The sequence below is a fragment of the Pempheris klunzingeri genome, chromosome 4, assembly GCF_042242105.1.
Source record: "Pempheris klunzingeri isolate RE-2024b chromosome 4, fPemKlu1.hap1, whole genome shotgun sequence".
Classification (NCBI taxonomy): domain Eukaryota; kingdom Metazoa; phylum Chordata; class Actinopteri; order Acropomatiformes; family Pempheridae; genus Pempheris; species Pempheris klunzingeri.
This window is the reverse complement of record NC_092015.1, coordinates 11,399,404-11,419,034: the sequence shown is the minus strand read 5'-3', so window position 1 is coordinate 11,419,034 and position 19,631 is coordinate 11,399,404. Positions and strand designations below refer to the sequence as shown.

At 40.3% G+C, this 19,631-nt stretch overlaps 1 protein-coding gene across 1 annotated transcript in view; it reads left to right on the top strand.

Annotated features, from left to right (window-relative positions):
* The window catches only part of LOC139200023 (syntaxin-1A-like), a 56,374-nt gene that overhangs the window by 9,421 nt on the left and 27,322 nt on the right, over positions 1-19,631 (top strand). Inside the window, exons 2-3 of the mRNA XM_070829251.1 lie at positions 4,271-4,348; positions 14,380-14,479. Coding sequence (XP_070685352.1) covers positions 4,271-4,348; positions 14,380-14,479 — 178 coding nt within the window. The remainder of the gene's footprint in view (positions 1-4,270; positions 4,349-14,379; positions 14,480-19,631) is intronic.

Below are 19,631 nucleotides of genomic sequence, written 5' to 3'. Positions count from 1 at the left end.
TCCTGTCTCGATAGCCCTGCACTGTCTTCTCCTCCTCCTCCATCAGCCGGTCATTTCCTCAGACAGTCATTCAGTCAGTCGACCAGCCGGGCGATCAGTCAGTGAGACCGCTTTGTTGGTTTGTGGCTTTGCTGTGTCAGCATCAGTTCTGTGCCACTAGCTTGCTTGAATTTTAAGATGACAAAATCAAAACACTCGCAGTATTGAGTTGGATACATCAGAGCTTTCAAAAAATCTGAGTATTTACAACTTTGATGTTGGCATGAACACTACTTACAAGGCGGAAATTGGTAATTGGTAATTATGGTGATTACTGGAAACGTGAACGCGACATAAGGCAAAGGCTAGAGACAAAGCAATGGTGTGTTTTGTGTCTTGTCAGTGAGGGTTCACACAACTATACATACAGAAGAACAATAAGTGTGTGGGTGTGCGAAATGAGCCTATAAGCAGATTTACATAGTGTGTGAGCAGCAGTGCTTGTTAATGTCTTTGTATTTGTCTACTGTAAGGAACATGAATAAATAATCAAATGTTCAACCGTGTGTGTGTGTGTGTGTATTAGTGAGCACACATCCATAATGAATGTTACCCAGCTGTATTATGATAATAAATCTGGTTATGCTCTCAATATTCCTCTGTGCAGCTGACAGAGATTTTTATGAATCATTTCTACTGGGGCTGCAGGAAGCTGCTTGTATTGGCTGTCATACAAAGATGCAGGAAGCAAGTCTGCTTTAATATGGAAACACAATAGGATAATAAAGTACTGCCCACATGGATTTCTATCTCTACTTGAACTGCCGCTCACTGCTCTTCTCTCTCTTGCTCTCAGTTAAAACCAGGAAGCCTGAGCCTGAATGCATACGCGCTCGCATATTCGCATACTCTCCATTTAACCTGATGACTTATTCATACACACTCTGTGTCTCTGCGTCCGCTTATTGCACATAGAAATTACACTTTAACAACTTTCAGTGATTGGTGTGTTGCCCAGTTTCTGCTCCTCTTTTTTTCTGTGCTGACATGTGATTCTTGCAGCCTGCTCATGAGATGTTTGTTTAATCTCTCGCTCGCTCACTCTTGGACTATGTTTCCTTCCCCTCCTGTTTACACTGGATGTGCAGGCACAGCCTTTTGTCTTTATGGAGCGACTCCCTGCTGGCATGGTGCCTAGAACAACTCTCTAATCTAATAAACAGTATAATCAGGCCACTGCTCCTGCCGGGGTGTTTCACCCGAGTGTGAGCCCCAGTGGTAGAGGGAATTGAAGGTTTATGGCCTAATGGGGACTGGCTTGTATGGGCCTTGGTCTCTGTGTTGTTAACCGTCTGTTGCATATTATCAGTGTGTCAGCTGTAGTGTGCTTGTATGTTTGTGTGTCTGACTCAGAGCATCTGCTGTGTGTGGACACTCAAGTCCAAGTCTGCAGGCTGAGTTGAGAGTGCAGCATTGAGGTCTTCTCCCAGCCTCTTTGTGGCTCAGCAGGAGCTTCAGATCTGGGCGGGAGGTGGAGGTTTGGGGTGCACCGCTCGGTAAAACCTCCTCTCTCCGCAGGAGTTACAGCATCTCTCTGCGGAGGCAGAACACACTACTGGGGCTCTCGGAGCTTATTCTGATTCCCTGCCTGTCCTCCTCCTCCTCTGCCTCCTGCTGCTGCCGCTGCCTCTTTTCTCTCAGCTTCTTATCATCTGCAGTTCCACCTCATTGCCATACCAATACCAAACCTTCATTTATTACCATGTGAAGAGTTTTGTTGAGACACTCACTAAGAAAATTATACACAAAATATTGACTGTTACAGAATTATTTAATTTCCAAATGTTGTTTTGTGTATTTGAATTAAATTTGTTAGATTAAATATAGTTTGAGTGGGTTTAGATAAAGTTAGTGTGATCACACTGGCTCCGAATTCCTCTCACATTGTTTTGTGCCAAGTCCCTCACCATCTCTCATTACAGTCTGTCCCCTCAGACACTTTCCTCAAGAGCCCGTTCCTCTCCCACTGTTCCTCCCCCTGTTTTCCTACATTTCTTCTCTTCCTTCCCCGGTCTAAGTGTCTAAGTCGGCACCTCACATGTTAACTCTCTACAGAATGGATTTGTGTTTGAGGTTAGAAGAAAGTCTGTACAGGCACCTATAATTGCTGAGTGAACACCAGACATATGCAAGTTCAGTTTAAAGTTATTCACAGGTTCAGTTACTCCATGTACTCCATTATGCTATGTTACACAAAGTTTATGCACGTTTCAAACATGCTCTAATGTGTACAGAAAACTATGATTCTGCAGAGACTTTTCTTCTCAAATACAAACGCTTTGATAATGGCTCTCAATGAGATATTGATAACATTTTGCTGATATGTAGGGAAGTAATTATGGATGTATTAAACAGTTAAAGAGGAGTCAACTGTTAAATACATTGATTAAATCTATTGAAAATTGCTCCCCTTATATGCTGAAAGAGCATCACCTGCTTTCTGCCTCCCGGTGTTTATAACGCATGCACATTAGTGTCTTTGTCTGGACAAACCTGGACACAGCTGCACAAACACGTGAATAATATCTTGATATGACTGTTTTCGTTTTGTTTTTTAATATTTGTTGGACCCAATCTTTTAAAGTTTTGTGTTTTGATTATTTGAAAAATGATTTTGTCTATGAAATGCAGAAAGTGTAAAGTCAAATGCTGATTATAAATTCCTGGAGCCCAGGGTGACATATTCAATTTATATTCAACAGTTCAGTCTATTGATATTCAGTTTACTATCACGCCTTTATGAGAGAAAATATTCAACTAATTGATTATCAAAGATGTTGCAGGTAAACTTTCTGTCAATCTACCAATCAGTTAAGCAACCAGTTCTTTCCCTGCTCTTGGTATTTTTTTGGGCTGAGTATAAGGAGTCATTTCAGCAGGAAGAAGAAGATGAAAAGTACGTTCCCTCTCCCCAGTGTTGATAAGCAAATGGATCTCATAGACCACTAATGGGGAAGTGAATTAGTTTGACAGAAGCTAGATGAATGAGATGACACCACATGAGATCCCCACTAATGTAGTGAAATGGCTGGTATGTGATTAGAAATGAGCATATTTCAAAATGAATCACTGGCTGGATGCCGGAAAGTTTGAGAAGCTGTAACTTTTTTAAATGAACCGGTTGAACCGTAAAGCTTTATTTTGGGATGCTGAGAGCTCTCTTTAAGTGTCAAACAGGCTTTAAAGGCCTAATTAGTCATTTTTGTGACCATGTAAATCTATTTTAGTTTGGTTATTGTTTAGAGTTACAAATGTAAAAGCAGCCTATTTTTGTTTCCAACCTTTTAGTAATAACAACACATGCGTTATTTTCTGAACAATTTCAGATGTTGCAGAAGTAAATAGATAATATTGCAGCAACAGAAAACATCTAAAAGTTTTTTTTGTTTTGTTTCTCTCCACGTATTCAGAGACCTGTAGTCATTTTGATATTTAAAGCGGGGTCAAGTCTTCCTCTTGCTTATATTTGCTTCCCATATTGTACAGTTAAAGGAATAGTTATTCTACAGTAAATTAGATTGATGCTGCTGTTGCCTGGCACATACCTTCTTGTAAAACCACAATGTGTCATTTTTACACTTTGGTTTTTGATCAAAATGCACAAATGAGACATAACTTGTGTCCTGGTAAGCTTTAGAGGTGCTGGTAGGTAGATTTTGATCATAGCCATAGCCAGGCTAACCCTTTCCCCCTGTTTCAATTCTCTATGCAAAGCTAATTGTTTCTTAGCTGTACTTGTGTATTTATTCATAACGGACAGATATGAGAGTGCTGTCGATCTTCTTGTGTAATTCTTGGCAAGAAAGCAAATAAGTATGTTTCACAAAGTACTGAACTATTCCTTCAAGTCGAAACGTTTTCATGTATCTGTACTTGAACATACTGGTGTATGATTGTGGAGACTGAAGTGTGTAGAAGTCAAGGTTTACTCTGCCCCTAGGTCCTAATTCAATAATAACTTGCTAATCACTCGACCTGTGGTTCTAATTACAAGTGCTGTTAAGTGCTCCTTGTTTCTAATCAGTTGATGGGTGGAGAGGTGGGGAGGGTGTGAATACTGTTCTACTTAACCTTGAATTATGCATTACACAGTCCAGTCCTGTTGTGACCAGTGTCATTATAGAACATGTCTTACATTTTATGTTTAAGCTATTTAAATTATTTCAATGAGCATTTTCATTATTTCATCTATTAGCTGTTTCAATAACTGTGTGTGTGTGTGTTTGTCCAGGGGAAGGAGACGACAGAGGAGGAGGATGAAGTCGCTGTGGGGATGGAAAAAGGCTTTATGGACGAATTCTTTGAACAGGTTTGTTTCTCTCACAGTCCTGATCCTCTTCTCTCTCTGTCAGTCACTAACATTTCCATTCACACATTTATTGGGTTGATAGTAGGCTAGTAATTCACCATCTTAAATTAAAGTCCAGGTCATTTGCTACACTAAAATCTGCCCAGGTATCATATCATCACCTGATATTGAATCTAATTGTGATGGTTTTTCAGAGCTCTGTAATCAATTTCATGCCATTTCTCACCCGTGGGGAGCAGTGATGTGACGTATAGCTATTGATGTTGCTGATGTGGCATGGATCGTTATGTATTTAATTTCATTTCAAATGGCCTTGAATGATTCAATAACACAACAACATTCTTCTTGCCCAGCTCTGAATAGCAGCATTTGTGATTTCACTTTTTTCTTTCCAGTCTCTCATCTTGTGCATGACAGATACTATACGCACAAAGCCTGTGCAAAAGTGCATCTACGCATGCATTATTGTATTTCCCTGTTCACGCTGTGCACATGTGCTGGGAACAGAAACTGAACATCGTCATGCCACTCAGGGGGGGGGCTGCTACATACATCTCCCACAGCAAATGGTCTAGAGGGAAAAAGCAGGGTAACTCAGCTCAAATAAGAATCAGGCTGAGGGAGACTTTGCATCTCCTAAATAATCCATATTTATCGCCGCATTTACCATGCCTTTCATTCTCTGTGATTGGTGTATATTTCATGATTTATGAGCCAGTCCATCCAGTTTTTAAAATGTCTCTGTACATGTCAATTTATCTACATGGGGGATTTAACTTTGAAGTATTTAAATCACCATTGCAAATGCTGCTACAAAGGCAGATCCTGAGCGGCTGAATGCCGTTCATCAGCATTTGTGAGTTATGAAAGAGATCTGACAATCAGCACTTTGATATGTGAGTTTTCAAAGCAACATGAGATGACAAACACATCATCACAGAGGCTAAATCACCGTTAACTGAGCTACAGGTGCATCAGTCATAAACCCTGTACAGATATTTAATACATCATGGAGAGCACTCTCAAAAATCGTCACATATTGTGTTGGACCTGCTACATAAACAAAGGGGTTTGACAATTACTGGTAGTTGAGGTAGGCTTAGAAGTCATTTTAAATTCACATATTCAATATACCTTCAGCCATATATGACCACGACCATTAATTCAAGCAATTTGGCGGCACATGAATAGATTTGGTACTCAGTCATTCTGCTCAGCGCTGCTCCCATGCAGCTATAACTGCCTGCTCCTCAGCAGTTTAACTCCCTCCACCTCCCCCGCCTCCTTACGCATTAGCATTTAGATTTCTCCATTCAGTATGAGTTCATGTAAATTTAAGAGTTGTGCATCTGTGTCTGTCTGAGTCACACTTGTGCAGGTTTATTTTACAGCCTCATGGTTGCAAGGCTACACTGCTAAACCAAAATGTATATAATATATAATATAATATAATTGATATATATGATGATAAATAGTGAAAGAGAATCCTGACTGACCTGTTTGTACGGCCTAATATGACCCACCTTCATAGAAAGGTTTGTAATGGTGCCTTATCCATTGATCCATCCATTTCCCAAGTTACTTGTCCTGGCCATGGTTATAGTGGAAACAGAACAATGCCCCAATATGCTGATCCAAAGAAGTTCCTCCAGGCACCCGAGTTCTTCTAATGTGTGCTTGATCAACTTGTGAGTCTCCTCCCAGTTGGTCATGCCTTGAAAGCTTCCAATTGGAGGTGACCAGGATCTTCCTTACTAGGTGCCCAAACTACATGAACTGGTACATGTAAAGAAGCTGCAGCTTGATTCTGAGTTCTTGAGCCACTGAGCGGACGAGCCCTGCAAAGCCTCGACTAAAGCTTGTAACCATTGCTTAGGGTTGGAATGAGGACTGACAACCAAACCGAGAGCTTTGTTTTATAGCTCAGCTCTTTGTATCACCATGAATGGAGCATAGTGTAATATCAGGCAGAGCAACATTTGTTGATTGTTAAAAATGGCATAAAAACTAATTGATTAATGATTAACTCTAGGTACATTTTCATTTCTTGAGCTCCTGTCATCAAAATCAAAAAACATCCCAATATCAAAGATATTGACACCCAGGTGCTGCGGCATCATGATACTATGACAGCAAGCTAAACTAAAACTTTTTCATCATTGTGTCTGCATTTATTCATAGCAGCAGGGAGACAACTGTGTCATGAGGCCAAACAGGAAAACACAGCATGACCCCCTATCATTTGCATCAAACACATGTAAATAAAACATGTAACTCTGACATACCTTGGGTCTCCAACCTCCCTTTAGATAAAAACATCAGAAAAATTATCTCTGATACTAGAACGTTTTAATTGAATGAAATCAATGAATCAGACAGGGTGTAATATAGTCCCAGGTCGCTAAAGACAAGACGCTGCAGGCAAAAACATTGTTTTTTCACGCACTGGTCAATTTTGGGATTGGGCTATTTTTCTTCCATAATGTCTTCTTTCAGGCAAATAGAAAGAAAACATCCAAAATAAATAATATGTACATTTATTTGACTATTATTTTACATATTTTACTTTACACTTATATACATAAATTCATATCTTTAAAGCCTGTTTTCTTAAAATGAGTTTTTCCTTATACTCCAGAAGTCTCTACAAAACTTTCACAAACTTTACACAAACTTTCCAGTTTAATTCCTGTCTATATTCTGAAATTGATCTCATTCATAGCCTGATTTATATAATATTGTGTTCTGATAAGAGGGGGGGGGGGGGGGGGGGGGAATACAAAAAAAGAAAATTGTTTTAGTGTATCTTCTGATTTTATGGAGTGAAAAAAAGAGGTGCAAATGTATTCTGTAAAAACCTTTGGCTATAGCAAGTCAACAAAATGAAGCAATCATTTTGACTCTGGTTCTATTCAATGTTCAAATCTGGAAATGTTTGCAAATTAGCACATATTTAATTAGATAAGGGACCATTTGAATCTTCAAACAAAATTTCTGTCTCAATGCAAGTAATAAATTGGAGAAGTTTCAGTTTTTTTTAACAGGAGTGTTTAGGACTCAAATGCAGCACACAGTACGTCCGAAAACTCAAAGTCACGTCTATTATGCTTGGCAAGCACGTGAATGCAGTTCGGAATAACAACCTGGTTCAGAGCCTTTGTGTGTGGGACACCTGGGATTCCAGCTGGTGAAGTCGGATAGGCGAGCCGGGGAGCGGAGCAAGGAAGGTGAGCTCACACTAACCTAGGACAGGTCAGTGGGAGCTGGTGGTACAGTGAGGACTGCAGCAGGAGCAGAGCACTAGGTCCAGAACCAGGTGAGCGGTCAGAGGGAGAGTCGGAGCCAGGAGGGGGATCAGAAAACCAGCCCGTGGAATCAAAGGAGCCAAAAGGCAGGGAGCAACAAGCAAAGAGGTTCCAGGAAGGACAGGGACAAAACCCGGGACAGAGACAGCAGGTTGGTGAGAGAGGCGATCGGTCCAGGAATGAATGCTGGGGAGTCTTGCATCAAGGAGCGAAGAACAATCTGCCAGTGAGTGAGTGATCAATGAAGGCTTAAATACTGGCCTAATGAGTGATCAGTAGCAGGTCAGTGGAACAAGTGATGGGAGTTGGCTGATTGGTGGAAGCGTCTGGCAGGTGAGTGGGGAACTACTGAGAGGAGGGTTATCCAGAAGACTGACTGTGACACACGTGTTAGATAAACCTTTTACCCTATTCACCTGTAGTGTCCTCCCTAAAGACCCCAGGTAGGTATTTAAGGATTCCACCATTTATGGAGAGAGATGTTGTCAGACTTACATCAGAGGCCAAAGTCCAATAAAACAAGAAGGACATCATCTGCAAATAGAAGAAGTGCCACCCTGATATCACCAACTGCCTTCATATCCTGCCAATTAATATCAAAAAAAGAGGTAATGACAAAGCACCTCCTTGTCAAGTTCAGTGCCTACATTGCATTTGCTTGTCTTCATGCTGAAATTTACTCAAATATCTCACTTTGATCTCACTCTGAGTGTAATGGGAATGAATGCCTCCCAGCTCTCCCTGCACCCCATATTCTAGCAACAGCAGTCTAGAACTCTATAAAGCATACAATTTTATTTCATTTTTTTAGCGTAAGGTGAAAATTTAGCATTTTATGTCTATACCTAGGACAAAATCTACCCAGTTTAAGATTTGATAATCATTACAGGGGTAATATGTGTATAACTTCAAAATTACACTTAAAACACTTTAATTATTTAAGCTCCGAGGGAACACTGCAGTCATTTGTCATTTCCGTTCCGCTGCTCCTCAACACTGACAGACAGTCTGTATCCATCCATGATATCGAAATTTACGTCTCTTTATCTGCCTGGAATTTCAGTCTGTTACATCTGTCTCAAGTTAGTAAGTGAAGAAAGAGCAATTTGAGTGAAATGTGAAGATAGGGGGATCAACAGAGAGCAATTTGAGACTGAGCTAGAAGCCGGGGGCAATGGCGAGGGAGACATTTTGAAATGAGAGTGATTTGGATAAGTCAGACAGCAAGACCAGCGAGGAGGAACGTGTAGTAACATGTGACGGAGGGAGATGTAGATAGTGAAGGGAGCAGAGGGTGAGAAGAAGTAATCAGCCTCTCACCCTGACTGGGTGCATTAATTAAGCTTTCAGAGGTGATCTGGAGGGATAGCAGACGGTGGCGAGACAGCTGCAGCCCTCAGTCCTTCACTCACACCATTACCATGACCCTCAGAGTGTGAATATTGATTTCATAATGTGTTTGTGGCTCCGTCTCTTTCTGGTTTTGTGCCATTATATATATAAAGGTGTGATATACACTCTAGCAACATATCTATATGTGTGTTTGTGTGGATGTAACTATATGGCAATGCAAGGATAAGGCTGCATGTTATCACGGTCAAAGAAACCAATGCCAGCAATAAATGTGTCCTTTTAACAAGATGTGAACTTTTATCCAAATCCTCTCAGATCCCAAGTGGAAAGTGAATCTAATGGGCGGTTTAATTAGTCAGTACTTGTGGCTTTCAATTACATATGCTTTGTTGCTACAGTAAAAATATTATTGTAGACATAAACGCCTGAAAATCTCATTATGTAAGTCAAGTGAATGTGCATTCATTATTTTTGGACTTTTTATAGTGTTGCATTCCAGGCATATTTGTGAATTTGCCACTGATTGTCAGGTTTAAAACACTAGAAGAGCTTTATTATCACGTATGAGTGACATATTTCTTCTTCTTAATTAACATGGTCAGTGAAATTTATTCCTCTCATCTCATCAAACTAGCAAAGCCGTGTAGAAGCACAACCTTTGAGTTCGAAAATGAGATGTTGAAGTTGGTGATATGTTTTCTGGAGTGGCTAGATTATTACAGATTGCAGCTGCGATGAAGTCTTTACCTTCTGTCATTCAACAGCAGGTATGACATCTGATGGAGGCTGTTTACCTTCACACTTTTTGCCTTCAGTCTGAATGTGTAAGAACGAATCTACACCATATGCTGTATGTTGATTTCACACTTTTGATAGAAGTGTGTGCACGCATGTGTCTGCAATATGTGATGCTTAGTTGAGGCTATAATCTCACGTGATCATGAACTAAGCTGTAACACTGATAATGCTAAAGTATCTATTGTGTGTCAGCACTTAAATGTTAATTAAATCTTCTACATCAAACTTGTCAATGTTTTATCAGGCTGTAAAAGGTTTGTATACATCAGTATTGTTGGAAATCAGGTTTATATGTTGAATTATGATCAAGTTAGAGACACACAATATTCAGATTTTCCATCTATTACTTTAAGTTTTTAACGGTATATACCTCAAAGTTTGTAATTAAGAAAAATTCACCCTTTAACCACTGATGTTTAGGATATTTAGGGAAATTTGCTCGATAAAAGTGATCCTCAGCCTCATCTTTATGTATTTGTCATACAATGAGGTGCATATTAACCACCATTACACTTGTCAGTACTCTTCTTATTGTGTAGCAAAGCTCATTTCATGCCCCCAACATCCTTTTCCAGGTGATGCAAGAATGAAATGAACAAAAGCAAGACAGACTTACTGTGGCCCCAAGTCTTCTAATCATTGTCACTACCAGATAAAAATTAGACTCAACTAAAACTAAAATTAGGTGATAAAGTAGGAAAAAAAGTTTTAGACCTCAGGGATGTGGCTGGTGTTATCCAGCCTTTGAACAAGATACAGACAAATAACATGTATACCAGCATGTCATGTTCATGAAGAATACTTATAATGTCGGTGAAGCAGTCATGTGAGTGTTTGTTTATTTGCCTCTGCATGTATGTGATCTTTTCAGCAGTGTCTGAAATTAGTTTTTCCCCCACACCAATAAAATGTGCCTGATGTCTTATGAGACCTGGGAGAAGCACGGTGACTCACTAACACAACTCTCTCTCAACAGACACAGCTTAAAATGGTTTAATTTTCTGCTCACTCTCCATCTCTTTCCCTCCGTCCTCTCAGTATTCCCGCCTCACTCTTACTTTTTAACTTTGTGATCTCTCCCCACGTGTCTGTCTTACTTTGTTTAACCCTGTGCTCACCTCAGTGTGCCTTCTGTGGTGCCTGGTCTCTCCCCAGTGGTCTTCCTGAGCCAATTATGTTGTTATTAAAAAACAGATCCAATCAGCAGCTAATTAAAGAGATAATGGGAGAATAATGACCGAGGGCTGAGAGGAGGAAAGCTCGAGAATATATGGATGGAGAGACGAATGGAGCATAGAGCTGTAAGGAGTGACGGAGGAAAGGTGGACTCATGGAAATGATCCTACTTCTCTCTTGATTTATTACCTCAGTAAACACTTTTCTAATGTGTTTATGGTCTCAGTCACTAGTTTCAAGTCATTCAACACAGCATGATGTTTATTTTGTAAATTATGATCATGTTTAGATTAAAATAGACCATAAAGCAGGGTTGTTACCATAGCAATATGTTAATCATAATAGAGAATAGACTATCCATGACACTGTAAATTTGACTAAGCCCGAACTTGTTTTTAGTTGTTGTCCATGTTTTTGTCTTAAAATTTTGAATGTTTTCACTTCATGAAAGTTAATCATAAGATTTTGAGCCATGCTTTGAGCCCCGAACACACTTACTATGACTTGGCTAACTCTGAACCAAGTTTCACGAAATTTGGTTTGTCATAAAAGAAAGAGAAGTATGAAAGAGAAATTGAACATGATACTAGTTAAATTCAGTTATTGAAGTGGATTTTGTAGTGAAGTCTGCATCTCTCCATGCATACTGTATTTGTTTACTAGAAGATCTTGACAGCCCCAATTATGGCTGACGGTCAGACATATAGTGGTGACATACAGTAGCGGCCACTATTTATGTTTCTACATGTATGGACCATCCACTTACTGCCGAAAAGAAAAACTACTTGGGAGCAGGCAGGTTGTGTACCAGTGCTGTGAGAGCGTTCACTCCTCTATAGCCACGTACATGGATCTCATTTGCAGATTTTGGCATTGATTTGCCGTCGTATTCATACAGGCTATAAGTGGACTGCAAATGGAAAAGCCGAACCAAAGACATGCCCAGGGAAATAAACATGGATGTTTGCAAGAGAAGAATGAATGGAGAACAGGCTGGCCTGTAGTGGCACAGGTGTAGAGGAGGAGAAAGTGATCAGGGTAGATGACAGACTGAGATGAAAGTAGGGATTGATGAAGTCAGTGACAGATGTGACCTGCTGCTCGTCCAGCTGTTGCCTGAGCCAGAGGCAGCACAGCTGGTGACAAGGCAGCAGTGAAGAGGAGGGAGGTGATTGGTGATTTGGAGTGTCAAACCTGGATCTTGGTGGCAGATGATGCCGTGAAGTGCAGAGTTCAAATGAGGGTTTGCATGTGATGCACCTCCAGGGTCAGTTTTCTTTACTACAAGTGAATAATGTGCTTAAAGGCAGGGAGGGTCTGGGACTTATTTTAGAATCACTTCTAGTTGTATTGATGGAAATGTTCATAATAGCCATCAATAAATGAAATAATTCATCATATGAAATGATTGGACAGCCGACCTGCCTGTCTACCTACGTAAATGCCTACCTGCGTGCACCCTGCAAGTGCATGAACGGTTTCTTCCACAAGGCTACAGCTAGGGAGCTATTTGCACAAAAATGGCAGGGAAAGTGCAGCCAAAATTTAAATTATAGCTCAGGACCAGACTGTCATGTGTTACCTGCACGGAGCACACATCCACTGAGACCAAGTACGAGAGAGAGCCACGACAGACGGTTGTTTAGTGAGCAAACAACACAAAGCTCAGCCTCTGAGCCAAGTGAGCAAACGTTAGGTTTGTGATGGCTGTTTTGCTTGTGTTTATATTATTGAGTCATTTGACAGTTGATTATTTGTTAGAGTGAAAAAAAGAGAGGCTGTCAGTCAGCAGTTGTGTGCAGAACGAACGGTCCACATCACTGGTGTGGACACTGCTGTAGGGGGGAGGGTGGCATTGGGATATTTTTGGTTGAATACTTTCCAAATCTAGCTGCTCTTGCTACTTTCTCCAAAATTGTAGACTCTGCCTTTAAAGGGAACAGTTTAACAACTTTTAAATTGGTTTCTTGCATAGATGTAAATGAGAGGATTGTGCACTAAATATGAGGCTTCGGTCAGCAGCCAGTTAGCTTAGCTAAGCATAAGCACTTGAAACAGGGGGAAACGGCTATCCTGGCTCTGTTTTAAAGGAAACTAAGTCTGTCCACTAGTACATCTAAAGATCACTAATACAAATACCAATTCGTAAAAACAATGTGTGCCAGAAAGAGAGAGAGAGAATGAGCACATAGAAAGCTATTTTATTATTGTTTATGATCTTCTGTGAGGATTTTATTTACACCTCATTAGTTACTTGCTTCATCTGCTATCTTTGTATATAAAACGGCTGATTATAATAGGTAGACATCAAACCAAGACACAACTGGATTCAAAAGTGTGCTTGCAGCTGTTGGAAATGTTCTTATCATAAGAAACTAATACTGATACTGAGCAGTTTGGAGAAGGCTCTTTCTTGTTTCAGCATGAATATCCCCTTGTGCAAAATGGCTTTCTTAGTTTGTGGAAAAACGTGACTGGCCTGCAAAGAGCCCTGACCTCAAACCCATATAGCACCTTTGGGATGATGTGGAACGTTGACCTTGGGCCATATGTTATCGTTCAACATCAGTGGCCAACCTCACTAATGCTCTTGTAGCTGAATGGGAGCAAATCCCTCCAGCTAGGCTCTCAAAGCTCATGGAAAACCTCCAAGGAAGGCTGGATGCTGTTAAAGCAGCAGATTAATACCCATGGTTTTGTAATGACGTATTTAACAATCAAATATTGAAGCAATGTTCAGTTATCCACATAGTTTTTGCCATTTAGTGCAGCCACATCATCTGTTGGAGTTCTGTGCAGCCTCTTTTTCCACTGCACAGTCTTATTGAAGCAACGATTCCCACATTCACACTTGAACATCCTGAGTTACATCACAGGTTGTAAAGACTCAGGTGAGTGGCAGCTTTCTGTATAAAAAGTAGAAAACTGAGTCATTTTCACAGCACATAGTGACTCATCTTTCCTGCCAGTTGTTTTTGACTAAAACACATTCATTTGAATAAAGTGGATGTGGCTCTGTTTGTATTAATCAGTGATACCAGCGGAACATGAGGGTGCCTGTGTATGGTATGGTCAATTGAGATATGTTAGTTTGAGCTGCCCTGTTTGCTGCAAATGTAGTCCCCACATATACAAGAGATTGCTCAAGTGTTTGTAAAGTCACAGAGAAATGATGATTGAGCCTGGATAAACATGAAAACTTTTTTTTTTCATATTTGTGTGTTCTCTCACTTAAACCCACTTCACTCTGCTTTCATTCTGTCTCTAATATGATAATGACATCTTCAGTTCAGTTACTATCAGCATCACTCAGGCTAATCACTGGCGCTTCCTGCCTGTGCACTGAGGAGATCTAAAGTGCCTTTTGCTCTCTCTCTCTCTCTCTCTCTCTCTCGTCAGGTGGAGGAGATTCGAGGTTTTATTGAGTCTCTGGCAGAAAAAGTTGAGGAGGTGAAGAGGAAGCACAGCGCCATCCTCGCCTCACCCAACCCTGATGAAAGTAAGGCTGTTTGTCTTGTCTTCTCTGTTTCTCCTTCTCCAACTCTCTCAAACGTAATTCTCTCCGGATAACAAGTGCAATACACCACTTCACAACTCTTACTGCTCCAAAATACTATATTTTACTTTAAACTGCACTTGAGTAGCAGGTAGAGGTTTTGTACTGGTTTCATCTGAGTCTAGTTGTATTTGTACACTCTGGTTCAAAGCTACCATACAGGAGGGTGACATTAAAGGAAAAGTCTCAGTAAATCAAAGCATTTCCACTGCAGGAACCTTTCCAGGGGATGAAAATTCTTTTGAAGATGGGGATTTTCACCAATTTATTTTACACTGACACTTGTGTTTGATGTACCTTGATTCTGCACCTATATGGAGGTTAGATAGTTTCACAAAAATAAAGACTGTCTTATTTTAATCCTAAAAAGTTAGCCAGGCTAGCTCTAAACGAAGAGAGATGATTCTCTGGTAACAATCAGTGCCATCAAATGACAAAAGTAAGGAAAACACGATGCCAGAACTTGTGGAATGAACAATGAGCTGAGATATTATGCTACAAAAGGTTGTAGTTTCCCAGAGTTTATGCCAAATTAGTCCTTTTAGCTTTGTCCAACATATGAATTTAGACATCTATTTAAAGTCTGACTATTAATTACATCTAAGCCACAGTCAAAGTCTATCTTTAGTCTATCTCTATAAAACCAGCCCCAGAGCACCATGTGCTCAGTACTAGTTATAACCCTTAAGATATGCATCATATTAAATCCAATTTTGACACTGTTTACACCTGGCACTTATTCAGGTATGAGCATTAAATGTAATTACAATAGTTTGTATGGTCACTGGCAGAGACTTGTATTATCAAGATGTTTTTAGTCTAAGCACCAGTAACCACAGGTATCACCAAATCAACCCAGAACTGAAGTCTTAAGGATTATAACTTTTCTGTTGGTTTTTCCTCTAATTGAGATGTGATTAATCATGATTTAAGTTATTCCTTCAACCCAGAGAAGGTTACATTGTCCAATCCAAGACTGATCCCTTTTTTCACACATGCTTTTTAATGATAACTTTAATGTTTAGTTCTGCAATGACTCCGTAATGAGTCAGGGAAGCTTTTAAGCAGAGGAAAGATAGGGCTAAACGTCACTGTTTTATATGTCATCTATTGTACCACAGCAAAAAGCCTGTTAATAACAGCAGAACTAAACATAGAAAAACGACTCAATTCTCTCAACGAAATCGAGAAGGTAAAGAACAATTTGTCAGAAAAGCAAAAAGCCAGCCCATTGATGGAACTGTGATAGAAGTCAGAGAACCTTGAAAGTATTGAGAGCTGTGCCCCTTCACCAATCAGTCCTCTCTGTCCTTTTGAGCATTTATGTTCTCATAGTGAAATCTCTTACACCCTTGTTTGTCCATTTTTCTCCACTTTTCTGCTCCCTCTCCATTAGTCTATTAGTCCTGCTTACTTCTTGACCTGCTGTTAACACTGTCTCCTTTATTTCCCAGTTTCTCTTTCTTTCCTTCCCCCATTTTAACCACTTTCCTCTTTACTTTTGTTCAGTCTGTGCTGGATGTTACAATCCATCTTTCCTTCTCTCTTTCTCCTCCCCACCTCTGTTCCCTCACGCCTCTCAATTATGTCAGGGCATTGATCTGGACCCCTGCTCTCACGATGGGGAGGCCACTCACACGAGTAACACCCCCCTTCCCGCTCCCTGATTCCCTACCTTCCATCTACCGGCAAAATCATCGATCTGCTTGCAGCAGAAGGCTTCAGATGAGCCCCTTAACTGGCCGTGTAGTGCAGATAACACACAGAGCAGAGCAGCAACGACGCAAGGTGCTGCATTGATGATATAAATTCTCCCACAGGTCGTCTCCTTTGTGATTGAAATTGATGCACTGTGTGTGCGCGTGTGTGTGTGTGATCAGTCAGCAGCTGATGTAAATGTCAGGGTCGTTCATTACACGGAGGTCAGTATGTTCTTCGCTGTCAGCCTGTTGCATTGTGGCCACTGACGGAGACCACAATTATCGCCTGAGCAGCGTTTTTTATAGCATGTGTGTGTGTGAGTGTGTCTGCGTAACTCTTTCTTCCATAAACCAAATCCATATGCAACTAATATGTTTGGTTTGAAAACACAATGCTGCCTAGATTACATTTTTTATTGACATAACAACAAAACAAGCGCCAACCAAGGAATGTATTACCCTAGGAACTGGGCTTTGCAAAATGTGACAAAAGAAAATTCAAAAAGCACAAAATGTTCATATTGAATGTATCAGCATGATTGTCAATATCCGCTCCTGACCACCAAAGCATGACTGAAGTTTTTAGGCAACTGAGATCACCGTTTTTAAACACCTACAAAAGTAAATTAAGGCACAATGAATGTATTTGTATAGTGTTTTTAGCTATGCTACCAGTGTTGGTCTAGAAATGGCACTGGCCAACAATCACAGTCCTCAGAAGATGTATCCTAAAGACGTCAGTGATCCTCTGACTTCTCCGTAATGCCAGAATGAGGTTGGTACATGGTTTTGAGTGATAAATTCAACAATTACTGAATGGATTGCAATGAAATTTGGTACAGACATAGTTGCCCTCGGGATGAATTGTAATCATTTTAATTGTAAATGTTGTTCGTGCTTGAGTGTGTTTGTGTCTAGTCTTCCTGTCTCTGTGATTGCTGCGGTAACAATTTTGACATTTCTGTGTTTCAGCTTAAGCAGGAGTGTGTTATCAAAGAAATAACATTTTAATGTGAAATCAAATGTACTTTAAGAGCTACTCTGATTCATTGTTGTATTGAAAATTATGCTTACATAAAAGGTAGTGTGGTTCTTTATGTTTTCTAGTAAAAAAAAACGCATTTCATCTTCCTCATATTCTGCCTGTCTTGTAGCTTATTCAGTCTTTTTTTTCACATTATGAAGTCCTTGCTGGTATTCTTTTAGGCAGGTACTATTTGCACCTGGATGTCAGTAGCCAACAATGCTATTTGTACCTGGGGAGGAATAGCCAGTGGGGCTATTTACACCCAGGTGTATGTTGGACAGAGTATATTTAGTGGTTTAAGTTCCCTACCTTTTATATTTTTGTTTGACTTATTATTCCAACCCAAACCATAATCTTTTCCCAAGTAGTACTTTTGGTGCCTAAACCCAAACAAACTAAGAATAATAACTGATAATAATGTAGAAATCTAAGTCAACAAATAAAGAAATATATTTTGACTGCTGGCTGTACACCAATTTCAAACCCTGGTTTCCATGGTGAGTGTCCTGCATATACAGTGCTGTGAAAAAGTATTTGCCCCTTACAGATTTCTTCAGTTTTTGCTTTATTGTCACACTTACATGTTTCAGATCATCAAACAAATTTTAATATCAGACAAAGATGACCTGAGTAAACACAAAAAGCAGTTTTTAAATGATGATTTCATTTATTAAGGAAGCTATCCAAACCAACCTGGCCCTATGTGAAAAAGTAATTGCCCCCTCCTTGTTAAATCATGAATTAACTGTGATTAACCACATTTTTGAAAGCTGAGTTCAATTTCACTAGCCACACCCAGGCCTGATTACTGCCAGAGCTGTAGAATCAATAAATCACTTAAATAGACAACATGAAGTAGGCTGAACGATCTCAAAATGCAACACATCATGCCCCGATCTAAAGCAATTCAAGAACAGACAAGAAACATAGCCATTGACATCTATCAGTCTGGAAAGGGTTACAAAGCCATTTCTAAGGCTTTGGGACTCCAGCGAACAACAGTGAGAGCCATTATCCCCAAATGGAGAAAACATGGAGCGGTGGTGAACCTTCCCAGGACTACCGGCCTACCAAAATGACTCCAAGAGTGCATCGACGACTCATCCAGGAGGTCACAAAAGAACCCTGAACAACATCTAAAGCACTGCAGGCCTCACTTGCCTCAGTTAAGGTCAGTGTTCATGATTCAACAATAAGAAAGACACTGGGCAAAAATGGCCTCCATGGGAGAGTTCCAGGGTGAAAACCACTGCTGACCAAAAAGAACACAAAGGCACATCTCACATTTGCCAAAAAACATCTCGATGATCCCCCACACTTTTGGGAAAATATTCTGTGGACTGACTAGACAAAAGTGGAACTTTTTGGAAGGTGTGCGTCCTGTTACATCTGGCGGAAAACTAACACAGCATTTTGGAGAAAGAACATCATACCGACAGTCAAACATGGTGGTGGTAGTGTGATGGTCTGGGGCTGCTTTGCTGCTTCAGGACCTGGACAACTTGCCGTAATTGATGGAACCATGAATTCTGCTCTCTACCAGAAAATCCTGAAGGAGAATGTCCGGCCATCAGTTCGTGACCTTAAGCTCAAGCACACTTGGGTTATGCAGCAGGACAATGATCCGAAGCACACCAGCAAGTCCACCTCCGAATAGCTCAAAAAAAACAAAATGAAGGTTTTGGAGTGACCTAGTCCAAGTCCGGACTTAAATCCGATGGAGATGCTGTGGCACGACCTTAAACAAGCCGTTCATGCTCGAAAACCCTCCAATGTGGCTGAATTAAGACAATTCTGCAAAGAAGAGTGGGCCAAAATTCCCCCACAGCGATGTGAAAGACTCATTGCCAGTTACTGCAAACGCTTGATTGCAGTTGTTGCCACCAAGGGTGGCACAACCAGTTATTAGGTTTAGGGGGCAATTACTTTTTCACATAGGGCCAGGTTGGTTTGGATAGCTTTTGTCCCTTAATAAATAAAATCATCATTTAAAAACTGTTTTTTGTATTTACTCAGGCTATCTTTGTGTGATATTAAAATTTGTTTGATGATCTGAAACATGTAAGTGTGACAAAAAAAGCAAAAACAGAAGAAATCTGTAAGGGGGCAAACACTTTTTCACACCACTGTAAATCCTTCGGTCACCTCACTCCACCTTTTGTACTACATGACTGAACCAGGTATATATAGCTGAATAGCTAAAGTCATTCTTTTATATTCTCCCCTGTGGTGTGAGTAGCCTGCGCTGTTTCTGCTGAGCTTGTTCTTCCTACCACATCAAACTTCATCTCCTTCCTAATGAGAGTGAGTCTCCTCCACTTTTCCAAGTGTTTTTCTCACAGTAGTTTCTCATCGAAATCCACCTCTC